The sequence below is a fragment of the Lampris incognitus genome, chromosome 1, assembly GCF_029633865.1.
Source record: "Lampris incognitus isolate fLamInc1 chromosome 1, fLamInc1.hap2, whole genome shotgun sequence".
NCBI lineage: Eukaryota > Metazoa > Chordata > Actinopteri > Lampriformes > Lampridae > Lampris > Lampris incognitus.
In genome coordinates, this window is record NC_079211.1 from 93513623 (window position 1) to 93529437 (window position 15815).

At 40.6% G+C, this 15815-nt stretch overlaps 1 protein-coding gene across 1 annotated transcript in view; it reads left to right on the plus strand.

Moving 5' to 3' along the window:
• pggt1b (protein geranylgeranyltransferase type I, beta subunit) overlaps positions 1-15815 on the plus strand; it is a 66860-nt gene that overhangs the window by 19352 nt on the left and 31693 nt on the right. Inside the window, exon 6 of the mRNA XM_056292072.1 lies at positions 6838-6883. Within this exon, the coding sequence (XP_056148047.1) occupies positions 6838-6883 (46 nt within the window). The remainder of the gene's footprint in view (positions 1-6837; positions 6884-15815) is intronic.

A 15815-nucleotide genomic window follows, 5' to 3' on the forward strand; every position in this document is an offset into this window, starting at 1 on the left:
CAAAATCACGATGTACTCTACCATTATTATGCTGATGACACTCAGTTATACATGCCGTTAAAACCCACAGATCCCAGCACCGTAGCAAATCTCACAACTCCCCTCTCTGACATTAAATCCTGGATGTCTGAAATTTTTCTCAAATTTAAGGGTGATTAAAACTAAACTGATTAAAAGATGATAGAAACATGCTATATAAATAAAATTATTGTTATTATTATAATTTCAGCATCATGCTGGTTTCTAGTGCTCTTCAGCTCCTTACTATGTTTAAGAGCTAAGCATCTTACCTTGAATTTAAAATATTCCGAAGTACTTCTATTAACATTGTAATGGTCATCAAACATCTATTTGGCTACATTCTTAATGCTAACATTGAAGTCACTATCGTTCAAGAGCATGTTATTACATTTCAGTATCCCCTAGTTCCATTAGTTACACGGGAGCAATCCAAGTCTAAAGCAATTAGCTTATCAGAATCAGAATACTTAATTTATCCCGAGGGGAAATTGAGTTCTATTACAGACACTCACGCTCTAATAACTAAAAACTAACAAGATGCAAGATAAGAAAATAGAAACCTAAACAAACAGAAATAAAAGATAAATAAGAACTAGAAATAAGAACAAAATATATCAACAAGCATGGTGCACATAACACCCTATCTATACTGCACTACCGCAGCGCACAACAAGCAGCACAAACAAAACTTGACAGGGCCAATCCAATGACCATTAACTCAGTGTCTGACAGTCTGAGTCTGAGGGAGGAGTTGTAAAGTTTGATGGCCACAGGCAGGAAGGACCTCCTGTGGCACTCTGTGGTGCTTTTCGGCAGAATGAGTCTATTACTAAAAGTACTCCTGTGCCCAACCAGCATGTCATGGAGTGGGTGGGAGACATTGTCCATGGTGGCACATATTTCAACAGCATCCTCCTCTCAGAAACCGCCGCCAGATAATCTAGTTCCACCCCCACAATGTCACCGGCCTTGCGGATCAGTTTATTGATCCTGTTTACATCCGCTACTCTCAACCTGCTGCCCCAACACACAACAGCAAACAGGAGAGCACTGGCCACCACAGACTCTTGCCACATCCTGAGCATTGTCTGGCAGATGTTGGAAGGACCTCAGCCTCCTCAAAAAGTCGAGACGGCTCTGTCCCTTCTTGTAGAAGGCATCAGTGTTCTTAGCCCAGTCCACTTTATTGTCTCTATACACCCCCAGGTACTTATAGTATTCCACAGTGTCCACACTGACCCCCTGGATGGCGACAGGTGTCACTGGTGTCATGTCCCTCCTCAGGTCAATAACCAGCTCTTTTTGTCTTAGTCACGTTGAGCTGCAAATTGTTGTGCTCACACCACATGACAAAGTTTCCCACCACAGCCCTGTACTCAGCCTCCTTGCCATTACTGATGCATCCAACTATTGCAGAGTCATCAGAGAACTTCTGAAGATGGCAGGACTCTGTGTGGTAGTTGAAGTCTGTGGTGTGGAGGGTGAAAGGGAAGGGAGACAGGACTGTCCCCTGCGGAACCCCAGCGTTGCTGACCACTCTGTCTGACACATGGTGTTGCAAGCACACATACTGTGCTGCCGGATGGTGTTGAAGGCACTGGAAAAGTCAAAGAACATGACTCTCACAGAGCTTGCTGGCTTATCTGGGTGGACAAAGGCACGGTTAAGCAGGAAAATGATGGCATCCTCAACTCCCAGTTGGGGTTGGTAGGTGAACTGGAGGAGGTCTAAGTGTGGCTTGACCGTGTGCCGAAGCTGCTCCAGAATGAGTCTTTCCAGAGTCTTCATGATGTGATCTGACAAAGGTGCATAGTAATGAGAGACATTTTTGACATATTGCAATATTTATGAAGAAGTTGGAAACATATCAATTCTTGACTTCAAAGTGTGATTCTTGTTACACCACGTAATGTTGTTGTTTTTTTTAAAAAAAAAAAAATTTTTTTTACCTTGTCTATTGCTGTTGGTCTGACAGTCACCAAATGTAATTTTGTTGTGTGCGCACAATGACAATAAAGTATCTTATCTTAAAGTCTTTTCATTTGGGTTAAAGAAGCACCAAGCACCTGACAGTGAGAGTTCTGTACAAAGGGATGAGATAATGGTATGTGACAGTCCATAAGGAAGCCTTGCAGGGTAGCAGTCAACTGTGTCATCGGGGGGATATGTTAAAATCTCCACATAAGAGGGTGTACAATCCTTGATATTTGGTTTGAAGGTCTTTGACTTTATTTGTGATCAGCCCAAAAAGACCCTTGTCTGGGTTGTAAGACTTATGGCCATATATATTGCCTATGATGAAAGTAGTATTATCTATCTTACCAACTATCAAAATCCATCTTCCATCGATTGATTAAGAGCTCTCCAAAACATCACCTTTGAATTTGTGAAGAATTATTACTCCTACAGAGTGGTTGGAGCCATGACTGCAGTAAATTATGTTTCCCCATTGTGATTTCCAATATTTCACATCTGAGTCACATGAGTTAGTCTCTTGAAGTAGTATGTCAGCATTGCTGTGTTTACATTGTAGAAAATGTGCCTTCCTTTTAGTGTCATGATGAATACTCCTTGAATTAAATGAAATAACTTTTAAGGATTTGAACTTGGACACCATAAGACAAAAATAAAGGAAAGGAGAAAAAAATACAAATTTTAAAAAAGTATTTAAGTTTGACGCTTTAAAGAGCAGTAACCTACCTGAGAATGAGATAGTAGTAAACTTGTATTATTGTATTCCATATAAATACAGTATGTTGTTACTGCATAGGCTACCAGATTGTTACAACAGTCAGAACTGACAATAATCTTAGCCTAACAGCGTTTCTTAAACTTAGGCAGGGTATCACCTTGTCCTATAACATTTAGGTGATTTTATTTTAGTCAGGGTTTTATTTCAGTCAGGGTTTCACCCAGTTCTATAACATATGAATGGCTTCCATTTTTTGGTCACTCTAAATATCCGTCTTTACGTTCATGATTGCAGAGCCTCCCTTGAAAGTAGCTTACTTAACTTCGTCTCTGGCTTTTTTAGTCAAAGGCCCGAGCTTTTCTCTTGCAGCTCTGTCTTCGGGTGACAGATCCTCAATGATCCAGAGTCATTGTCCTGCAGAAATTTCAAATCTCTGGCTTCTCCCCAAACAATGTCTTGGTAATGGTGCATAGAAAAGAGCACAATTGTAGAGCACTGAGAACGGTTGTTTCTCCGCTGCCCAAGATAGTGTACAGTGTTGACAACTTTGCTCATTTTGTTGCGTATCAGCAGAGCCACTTTGCTGAGCATATCAATTATCACATTCTTGATATCTTCCCCTTTCTCCTCTTTCGCTCCATGCATCTTAAGGGACCATCTGCGGCTGTATCTTTGACAATCTGCCACCGATTCCTTCAAGGTTTTGTTTTCCAATCTTAGTTTACAGACTTCTTCCAGACTTACCAATTTTCTCATTTTGTTGACTGATGTTGGTCATAAGTTGCTGGACTGTAGAGAAAAGTGTTTCCAGAGTGCGGGAGGTAGAGTTGGTGATCGTTTCAATGGATTATGCTTTTTTGAAGGTTTCATCTTGTTTCACAGAAAAAAGCATTAATTGCTAAGACAATGTCCAATTCTGTATTGCTCTTTCTTTTCTTTTGTGGGAGGTGGATGTTTGTAAGGAGTTTCGGGGAGATGAGCGTCAGTAATGTCAATGCAGGGTGAGGCTTCATACCCACCATCTTTGAAGCCACCGCTGCCATTAGCAGCCATTAGTCAGTTTAACTACACTACCGTTCAAAAGTTTGGGATCACCCAAACAATTTCGTGTTTTCCATGAAAAGTCACACTTATTCACCACCATATGTTGTGAAATGAATAGAAAATAGAGTCAAGACATTGACAAGGTTAGAAATAATGATTTGTATTTGAAATAAGATTTTTTTTACATCAAACTTTGCTTTCGTCAAAGAATCCTCCATTTGCAGCAATTACAGCATTGCAGACCTTTGGCATTCTAGCTGTTAATTTGTTGAGGTAATCTGGAGAAATTGCACCCCACGCTTCCAGAAGCAGCTCCCACAAGTTGGATTGGTTGGATGGGCACTTCTTTGAGCAGATTGAGTTTCTGGAGCATCACATTTGTGGGGTCAATTAAACGCTCAAAATGGCCAGAAAAAGAGAACTTTCATCTGAAACTCGACAGTCTATTCTTGTTCTTAGAAATGAAGGCTATTCCATGCGAGAAATTGCTAAGAAATTGAAGATTTCCTACACCGGTGTGTACTACTCCCTTCAGAGGACAGCACAAACAGGCTCTAACAGGTACTATTTAATGAAGATGCCAGTTGGGGACCTGTGAGGCGTCTGTTTCTCAAACTAGAGATTCTAATGTACTTATCTTCTTGCTCAGTTGTGCAACGCGGCTTCCCACTTCTTTTTCTACTCTGGTTAGAGCCTGTTTGTGCTGTCCTCTGAAGGGAGTAGTACACACCGGTGTAGGAAATCTTCAATTTCTTAGCAATTTCTCGCATGGAATAGCCTTCATTTCTAAGAACAAGAATAGACTGTCGAGTTTCAGATGAAAGTTCTCTTTTTCTGGCCATTTTGAGCGTTTAATTGACCCCACAAATGTGATGCTCCAGAAACTCAATCTGCTCAAAGAAGTGCCCATCCAACCAATCCAACTTGTGGGAGCTGCTTCTGGAAGCGTGGGGTGCAATTTCTCCAGATTACCTCAACAAATTAACAGCTAGAATGCCAAAGGTCTGCAATGCTGTAATTGCTGCAAATGGAGGATTCTTTGACGAAAGCAAAGTTTGATGTAAAAAGAATCTTATTTCAAATACAAATCATTATTTCTAACCTTGTCAATGTCTTGACTCTATTTTCTATTCATTTCACAACATATGGTGGTGAATAAGTGTGACTTTTCATGGAAAACACAAAATTGTTTGGGTGATCCCAAACTTTTGAACGGTAGTGTATATTATTTCTTAAATTCTCTGATGGAATGCAGAAATACACTCCCACCTACAACACTGACATCTTGGCCCCCCTGGTTGTTTTGACATGGGTTCTGTGAACAGCTGATGACATAATAGAAAACAGTTTGTGTCGATTCATTTTAAAAGAGCAACGGCCAATGGGAAAACTCCAACTCAGCTATCTGACTAATGGTGAAACTCCATCACTCACATGGGCACTCACTTACTCACGGATGTGTAGGGCTGTCCCCGCTGTTGCAGTTCAGCCAAAAAGGAGAGAGAGAGAGACAGACAGACTGAGAGAGGGAGAGAGAAGCAGTGGTTAAGCGCATTAGAGAGTGAATGAAGAGAGGCAGCAGCGGTAGCAAGAACAAAGTGGTGAATGAGAAAAATAAAATGTTATTTTCTGGTTGTTTCACAGTATTTATGTTCTAAAGCACAAATAAACTAGCAGAACTTCCATTGCGGACCATCAGAGTGAGTCAATGAAGTGATGCGAGTTCCTGAAACAAAGTTCCATCCATCCATTATCCAAGCCGCTTATCCTAATTAGGGTCACGGGACTATGTAGAATGGGGAAAAAAAACCCCAAAAAAAACAAGAACTTCAAATTGGGACAATGGCTTTTAAGTCTCAGACAGTTGAAAGTAGAATTCGGAACAGCTGCAGAACACAGGAAAAAAAGGTTAATCTCAAGCCCTGCTGCCCAGCAACAGTTAACTAAAGGACTTGTATTTTTACTTGAGGGAGCTTCCATACCTCAGCCATATGACTGGTGGCTTTTTAGATAACGCCTTGCAGAGTTAGTTCTATGACATGGTTTGTCTCTTATGCTTCCTGCTAGATTGTAAATATGTGCTATAGTTAGTTTGTGATTGGAAAGGATTTTAACTGAAATGTGAATACAGTGTATCTGTATGTAATTTTAGGCGCTTATGGACCGGAGGACCATTTTCATAGTTCTAAGAACTGTTGGAGGAACTAGCCCCTTTTTATTGTGTCCCCACTGCAGGAACTGGAAACGATTTTAGTTCTTGGAATGCTGTTTTGACGGACATTTTAGTTCCTACTTCAGGGTAGGTACTGTCCCAGCACAAGAAGGACCTTGAGTGACAAGTGTACGGTGATCGGTCCAGACGTAAGTGTACGTTGATTGGTCAAAAAGCCAATGCATCACCGACAAACCGCCATTAAAAAAAAACGGTGTAAAACCTTAGCCATGTACACAACAGTTCTTAACATTAGCCTTTTAAAAATGGAACAAATCATGGACAAATGGACCGATAGTTAAGGCCAGGCTTTATTGAGCCAATATGCAATTGCATAGTCTACATTCGTACGTCTCTCTTCCAACTCTGTTATTGTCATGAAACCCACAACACACAACAAACGCAGCTCCAGTCACAGTGTCCTCCATTTTGTTTTTGTATCAAGCGCAGAATGAGATAAATGTTTCTATTCATACACAGTTGACATTGGTATACTAAACACGTAGCAATGATGTTGGTATACTAACTGCTGGCTTACATCACGTTAGTGTTCCTGGGGGTGCGAATGTAAACAGAAAAAAGCCCTTTGAAGGTTTGGAGTTCTTGGAAAAACTCCCCAGTGAGTAGTTCCTCTCAAAAAAAGTCCCCAGAACCGTTTGGTCGGAAAGCACCTTTCGCCACTTACTCACTGGAGTGCAGAAAGGGATTTGAATGGGTTAAATCCAAATGTGATGCAATAAGATAAATTTAACTGAAGTGAAGAACATTTATGCCACTTGCCTTCACAATGATCTATTGCCTTTTACTGTACATGGTAAATAATAAGAATTTACAGTGATTAAATGGCTTTTTATTATGCTCTCCACAGTCATATGACAACGGGATTGGCCAGGGAGCCGGGCTAGAGTCACATGGTGAGTACGTTGGTTTATTATTGATTGGCCGCATATTCTGTAATTTTTTCCTGTGCAGATGTTGAAGGTTTGCACTTTTTTTTTTCTCTGAGACAAAAGTTTGTTCCTGGGCCATTCTAACGTCAGTTCCAGTTGGTGTTGTAGATAAAGAATGCTATAGTTTTTGATGCCATGATGTAGGGCAGTTTTTCCCAGTAATTAAGATGGGTTTACCGCAGAAATCAAATTCCGTGGCTATATAAATATGTACTCAGCAAATAAAGCTCTTAAACTTGTGTTGGTGGAGAGTAATTCTCCAGCTTTGAGAGAGTTTGCTGCACCTAAAGTCACAGTAAAGGAACAACTCATGTCTGGTATCGACTTCAACAATCATATTATTAACATCTGAAGTTATTTAAAGTTTGTATAGTGCCTCTTAAGGCAGATCAGTGGAGAAAGGAGTAAACACTCTTTCCATTTCTCTTGAATGTCTTTGACAGCATTTTGAACTGTCATGGATATTCCCCCCCAATATTAAGGCACTGATCAAATAATGTTAACAGTTGGTGGTGCTGGGGTACGGAACATGTTGGTGGCTGATGGAAGTAACAGGTTTAAAGGATTAACCCTTAAAATCCGTCTCTACAGAAGCAATGTCCTCATTAATCTCCCTCCCACTCAGATTTAAACCCTGTTATTCCACAACAGAGCCCCTCATCCTACACAGATAGACACCACATGCCACTCACAGTCAACATTTCAGAGCCCTGCAGGAGACTCAGATCCATACTTAACTTTTTCAAGACAACACAGGGAGGATTTTCTATCAAGATTGTCAGTCAAAATGAATTTATATAACATACTTATAAATGCATTACATACTGCAAATACAGTGGGGAGAACAAGTATTTGATACACTGCCGATTTTGCAGGTTTTCCCACTTACAAAGCATGTAGAGGTCTGTAATTTTTATCACAGGTACACTTCAACTGTGAGAGACAGAATCTAAAACGAAAATCCAGAAAATCACATCGTATGATTTTAAAGTAATTACTTTGCTTTTTATTGCATGACATAAGTATTTGATACATCAGAAAAACAGAACTTAATATTTGGTAAAGAAACCTTTGTTTGCATTACAGAGATCAGACGTTTCCTGTAGTTCTTGACCAGGTTTGCACACACTGCAGCAGGGATTTTGGCCCACTCCTCCATACAGATCTTCTCCAGATCCTTCAGATTTTGGGGCTGACGCTGGGCAACACGGACTTTCATCTTCCTCCAAAGATTTTCTATTGGTCTCAGGTCTGGAGACTGGCTAGGCCACTCCAGGACCTTGAGATGCTTCTTACGGAGCCACTCCTTAGTTGCCCTGGCTGTGTGTTTCGGGTCGTTGTCATGCTGGAAGACCCAGCCACGACCCATATTCAATGCTCTTATTGAGGGAAGGAGGTTGTTGGCCAAGATCTCGTGATACATGGCCCCGTCCATCCTCCCCTCAATACTGTGCAGTCGTCCTGTCCCCTTTTCAGAAAAGCATCCCCAAAGAATGATGTTTCCACCTCCATGCTTCACGGTTGGAATGGTGTTCTTGGGGTTGTACTCATCCTTCTTCTTCCTCCAAACAAGGCGAGTGGAGTTTATACCAAAAAGCTCTATTTTGGTCTCATCAGACCACATGACCTTCTCCCATTCCTCCTCTGGATCATCCAGATGGTCATTGGCAAACTTCAGACGGGCCTGGACATGCGCTGGCTTGAGCAGGTGGACCTTGCATGCGCTGCAGGATTTTAATCCATGACGGCGTCATGTGTTACTAATGGTTTTCTTTGAGACTGTGGTCCCAGCTCTCTTCAGGTCATTGACCAGGTCCTGCCATGTAGTTCTGGGCTGATCCCTCACCTTTCTCATGATCATTGATGCCCCACGAGGTGAGATCTTGCATGGAGCCCCAGACCGAGGGAGATTGACCATCATCTTGAACTTCTTCCATTTTCTAATAATTGCACTAACATTAGTTGCCTTCTCACCAAGCTGCTTGCCTATTGTCCCGTAGCCCATCCCAGCCTTGTGCAGGTCTACAATTTTGTCCCTGATGTCCTTAGACAGCTCTCTGGTCTTGGCCATTGTGGAGAGGTTGGAGTCTGATTGATTGAGTGTGTGGACAGGTGTCTTTTATACAGGTAACGAGTTCAAACAGGTGCAGTTAATACAGGTAATGAGTGGAGAACAGGAGGGCTTCTTAAAGAAAAACTACCAGGTCTGTGAGAGCCGGAATTCTTACTGGTTGGTAGGTGATCAAATACTTATTTCATGCAATAAAATGCAAATTAATTATTTTAAAATCATACAATGTGATTTTCTGGATTTTTGTTTTAGATTCTGTCTCTCACAGTTGAAGTGTACCTGTGATAAAAATTACAGACCTCTACATGCTTTGTAAGTGGGAAAACCTGCAAAATCGGCAGTGTATCAAATACTTGTTCTTCCCACTGTAACTGAGATACAAAAATAAACGTTGAATGTCGCAAGGAATATACATATGAAACTTACAAGATCTACCCAAACAAATACTTAAAATTTAATTGTAAACCCCGGTTGGGGTAATGGCCAAGTGCATATATGTCAGCATGCTGCTTTGCAGTGTATGGACCTAGGAGAGGGCGGTTAGAGTTGGTGCTGGGGTCGACCTCAACTGGATACAATCTTTGGTTCAGGTGAGAAAGGAGCAAATTTGTGTAAATGTAAGTGGTTAAATATGGGGTTGGTAGGGGGCCAAGCGTTGTTAGAGTGAAAATTAAGATTAGTACATTAAAGAATAGAATTAAGATGGCTGCCAAGCCATGTTTCAGTGGAATTGCCTTTTCCCTTTATTCAATTTAAGGGTATAGTCACACATGCACGAAATTAACATTGGCAAATATTGGCCCCCTGCTCACTTCCATTCTTTGCAAGCAAAGGCAAATTCGCATCTTCGCTTCACGTGGAGTTCTACTTTGGTGAACTTTGACTGGGGAATTTGTTTTGCCACCGGAAGCGAATGTTTTTATTCACTCTTGCTCTTGCACAGAATGGAAGTGAACGGGAGGCGAATATTCGCCAATGTTAAGTTCGTGCATGTGACCGTGCCCCAATTCTGTGCTTATGGCGTTACTCTTGTTCATGTGAACTGTAGCAAAGCCCTCTCTGAGGCTTCAGGATGGTGGATGTGCCCACTGACCAATTACTCTCGCACAGTCTGTGTTTTATGTGAAATGTTTATTTATTTTTGGACTTGCACATTAAAAGCATTTTTACATAATCATCTTTAGTTAGATACTTTTACAAAGTGATCCATCTTTTCTGCATTTTACAGAATAATTATAGAACACAAAAATAGAACATGGGGTGTTTTTCCATTTGAGATAAAAGAAAAAAAATGCAAACAAAAGAGACGTTTTGGGGGAATATATAATTTCCACTTCTCCCAAATTTAGTTTCCACAAGCCTCATGGAGAAGGTGATTCTTTCCATTGCAAAAATGTCATAAATTATATCATACCAGTCCTCTATAGATGGGGTGTCTGGCTGAAGCCATTTCTTTACAATTGCTTTTCTAGCAGCTACAGTCAATATTCCAAATAAGAAACTTGTATTAATGTTTGTGGGTGTTGCATGTAATAGACCAAAGAGGAGTTCATTCCAATTAAAAGTGGTTTTTGTCCCAAATATAATCACTAATTCTATATAAATCTTAGGCCAAAAGGTATTTACTTTTGGGCAGGTGGGGGTTGTTGTGACGATGTGCGTGTGCCTGGCTACCAAAGTCCGAATCTGTAGAGCGAGGGGGGTGTCCGAGGAAGTCAAGTCTGAAGGGAGGGGTCCAGGGAGAGAGACGTGGAGGGAGATCACTGGAGAGGTGCGGAGAAAACGTGATGGTCGCTGGGGATGAGGAGCGAGGGAGACGTGGAAGTCGCGGAGGGAGGGCCTTGAGGGAAACAAAAACAGCGAGACGAAACACAAAAAAACAGGAACACATGAGTTAGATACTGAGGAACAGAAAACTGCAACATGTTCCAGAAAGACCAACCGGTTGAGCGATGAGGAGAAGAGGAACAGAAGGAATAACATAGTCATCCCGTATGTTTCTGGGGTCTCCGAGAAACTCAGAATTTTTTAACAAACACCGCATCTCGGTATACTTCAAACCCAGCAACACACTCCGACAAAAACTGGTTCATCCCAAAGACCGTGTACCACACACCCAGGAAAGCAATCTGGTGTATGCTGTACAATGCAATGAGGATTGCACTGACCTATACATAGGAAAAACCAAACAACCACTACACAAACGGATGGCCCAACACAGAAGGCCAAACTCCTCAGGACAAGACTCAGCAGTCTATCTACACCTAAAGGAGAAGGCACACTCCTTCGAGGACAGCAACGTACACATTTTGGACAGGGAAGATGGATGGTTTGAAAGAGGGGTGAAGGAAGCCATCTATGCGCAACTGGAAAAACCATCCCTCAACAGAGGAGGAGGTCTGCGACACCACCTGTTTCCCACTTACAATGCCGTCCTTTCATCTCTACCCAGGAGACTCAAAAGCTTAGCCTCCAAGAACAACTGTCGGTCACTAACGGCGCCAACGACTCATGACCACTGAATGGAGCACTAACGAAGTCGAAACTAATACCTCCAACAACTGTCATTGCTTAACATCGGAACACAAAAAGAGCCATTGACATCAATAGCTCTGATAACGACTGTCGTTGGTAAACATCGGAACACAAAAGAGCCATTGACATCAATAGCTCTGATAACGACTCCAAAGAGGCTAAATATCTGAGTTTCATCACCAGTTGCATTTGGCCAAAATCAACACTATAATACGGTAATGTTGACAATGGATTATTAAAAATATGCCAATAATAGCTGAAATATTTAACTTACCCTACAGTGCAAGAGCAAAATTGATGTACAATGTTTTTCAGAATTAGTTAATGGGGTTTCTCATTCTTTGATTGCGACCGGTAAGCTTTACCCTCAATTACAGTCGCACCCGGCAGCCTGGAATCCATATTCTGAATGTATCCCTCCTCCATACTGTAACTCCTTCTGCCTTTCACATGATGATATTAAGGATGAATTACTCCAAAATACACCACTTATTTTCTCTGGGAATGCACTGATTTCTTCCTTCATATTTTGGGTTTTCCGGCTACTTCGTGGATGGTTCTTAATAGCTTGATGGACATTGCAACAGTAACTAAGGGGGGGGGGGGATTTCGTGAAAGGTCAATTGACCGGATCAAAAGTTTTTTCTGCATCAAGACTCAATACTACTGCCTGGAGTTTATTTTTAGCTATATGTTCAATTACATGTAACATTTGGCAGATGTTGTCTTGTGTCTGCCTTTGCTAAATAAAACCTGCCTGATCTAGACTTATTATTTGGGGGAGGGTTTTTTTTTCAATTCTTTTTGCCAGGATGTAGATCTTATAATCTTGGTTCAGAACACTTATTGGCCGATAGCTTCCATATTCAACTTTATCTTTACCCTCTGGTATCAAGTACCCTTTCCACACTGGCTAAAAAACCCGCTAACAGCCGCCTTTGGTGGTGAATGTTACATTGACCAAAGGCGAATGTTAGCAATTTTTTTGGCCAGTGTGAAAGGGGTAAAGGAGATCACTGCTTCTCTCCAAGATGGGGGAGTTATACCAGTTTTGAGCACATGGTTATATGTGACCTTCATTGTAGGGATCAACAGATCTTTAATTTCCTTGTACCACTCTGATGGAAAACCATCTGGTCCTGCTGCTTTATTGGGTTTTAAATGTTATATTGCCTTTCCTATTATTTCCTTATCTGTAATTTCACTAATTAGAAGCTTATTTTGTTCATCCCTCACTTCGGGTAGTTTTATCAGGTCTAAAAAGGCTTCCATCTCTGTTTCATCTATTTTGGGCTGTGTATATAGTTTTTTATAAAATGTTTCAAATTGCAGTGTAAGGAATTTGTTGTGGGGTCCTTTATTTTATAAATTGTGTTTTCTGCTTGTTCCTTTTTTAATTTATAAGCAAGTAGTTTAGCTGGTTTTCCTCCCGCTTCATAGTACCTTTGCTTAAGAAAGAGCAGCCTTTTTTAATGTCGTTTGAGTAGATTTCATTTAACTCGTTCTTTTTCCTGCCTATTTCTATTCTATACCTTGAGTCGGTGTCTTTTTATGCATATTTTCTATATATATATATATATATATATATATATATATATATATATATATATATATTTTTTTTTTTACTTCTGTTAGTAACTGGTCCAATTTTTCTTTTCTCTGATTTTTAAATTACAACAATAGCCTATAATTTTCCCCCTAAGAACAGCTTTACATGCATCCCAAAGAATCGGTGGTGGCACTTCCCCGTTATCATTTTGATCAAAGTAGTCTTTTAAATCCATACTTATTTACTGCCTCATATGATTTAGAATCCATTTTTAACCTCCAGCTAGTGCTCTTCTTTTTAGAACCTAATGTTACAGCCATAGATATTGGGGTATGATCGGACAACTCCATGGTCCCAATATTGCAGTTTATTACCCTATAGACATCTCTTTGAAACATAAATAAATAGTCAAGTCTAAAGTAGACAGAATGCAGGTGAGAAAAAAAGGTAAAGTCTCTCTTTGTCAGATTTAGATCCCTCCATACGTCTTGAGAGTCCCAGCTCCCCCATCATTAATTTTGTTTTTTGTAGTTTTTTTCTTCCTCTACTGTATAGTGAGGTTTTGATTTTTCTAGGATCTGGTGAAGTCTAACATTAAAGTCTCCCCCACAAATTAGGATACCCTGAGCCTCCGAGATTAGTAATTCAAAGATTTGTTTGTAAATTTTCCGTTCAGATCCCAGAGGGACATAAACATTCAGAAAAGTAACTAAAACACCCTACAGGTATCCCTGGACCAGTACAAATCTCCCCTCAGTGTCTTTCTTTTCATATGTGCACTCAAAGTTTAATTTACTAGAAATTAGATTTGCTACCCCTCTCTTACAACCTTGACTACAGGAAGATGAATATTGATTAAATCTCCATCTCTTAAGTTTTTCATGTTCAGGTACTGTTAATTAAGTCTCTTGTAGGAGAGCTACGTCTACTCCCTCCCTTTTTAAATTTAACAGAACTTTGTTTCTCTTAATTGGATTTCCCAGGCCATTTACATTATAAGGAGTTGCAAAAAACTCTTACTGGGGTGCTAAACCCAAAAAACATGTACTTCAAAAACCACATCCAATGATGCAGGATAGCACTCACCAATTTGAAAAAGGACAGGGACAGTGCCTCATTTTCACCAATTTATTTTGGCCAGCAAAACATGCTAACTTTTCAGCCTACTGCTACAGGCCTTCATCAGAGCAATTACTCTATCAAAACACTCACTGGCAAATTCACAAAAGGATTGTTCGGCTTTTGTGGACGTTAAACTTGCACAAATAAGACAAAAGAATCCTTGTAATTCTCAAAGCACTCGCAAAGGGTGAAATGCACCCCTAACTGTGCTGCCAAGCAAATAGCATCTCGGTGCTCCGGTGCCATTTGCACGTATCTAAATTGGGTAATATGCATACATTTGCTGCAAAATTTGCCCCTTTCTATACAAATGAACATTGCAAAAAAGTCCCAATTTACAAACACCAGCGCCAATAGCCACACGCAGTTAGGGTCATAATTGTTGGGGTCTTCAGAGAGTTGGTGGTAACTGATGCCCAGACTTTCCAGTGATCGTGGCAGCAGTGATTGCAGCCAGGCAAAGGCATCATGAGTGGATATTTCGAAGGAGAATATCAATTTGTGATTTAACGGAGATCGAAATCATTCACAGATACAGGGTGTCAGGTTAAACAATTCTTGCTATACTTGATGATAATAATAATAATAATATTGATAATGCATTATATTTATGGACACCTTTCAGAGCACTCAAAGGTACCTTACAAAACAGTGTAAAAACAAGCAGCACTGTATCAGACATAAAATCAAACAAAGCAGGGGTATACAATAACAAGTTAATATAACAAATAGGTATAAAATCATCATCTGTGCAAAACTCAATGTGGGGGTAATCATTAAAGTCAGGATTATACTGAATATGCCAGTTTGAAAAGGTGTGTTTTGAGATGGGATTTGAAGGTGGAAAGAGTCAATATTGTGAATGTCTTGTGGGAGAGAGTTCCAGAGGTGGGGTGCAGAACGACTGAATGCTCTAGACCCCATGGTAATCAAGTGGACAGATGGTGTAGTGAGTTGGATGGCAGAAGAGGATCTGAGTGTATGAGAGGGTGTGTGGATACAAAGGAGTTCGGAAAGATAGGAAGATGCTATGTTATTAAGGGCCTTAAAGGTGAGAAGCAGAATCTTGAAGTTGATGTGGTATTTAACAGGGAGCCTAAGAAGTTGCTGAAGAACAGGACCGATATGATCTATAGAAGGAATTCTGGTAATGATACAGGCAGCCAAATTCTGGACCAATTGAAGTTTATGAAGACACTTGAGAGGAAGACCAAAGAGGGATAGAATTGCAGTAGTCAATACGGGATGTAATCAGGGTGTGAATGAGAAGGGCAGTGCTTTTAGATGTAAGCGACGGGTGAAGACAATTAATAATGCGTCGGTGGAAGTATGCCGCCTTCCGCCCAATTAATGCTGGGACAGGCTCCAGCGTCCTGCGACCCTGATTAGGATAAACTGCTTGGAAAATTGATGAATGGATAGGTGTATGCAGCCCGAGTAACATTGTTGATGTGTGCGTCAAAAGATAATGTGCTGTCCAAGATGATATCAAGGATGACATTGAGCCTCCCTACTGTGTTCTTGGAGCAAAGCCACCATTTATACTTTGCCACATGGATAATTGCAATCAAAGGCAAAACAAAGGCAAATTGCACTCTGCTGTAAAATTTTATGGGCAT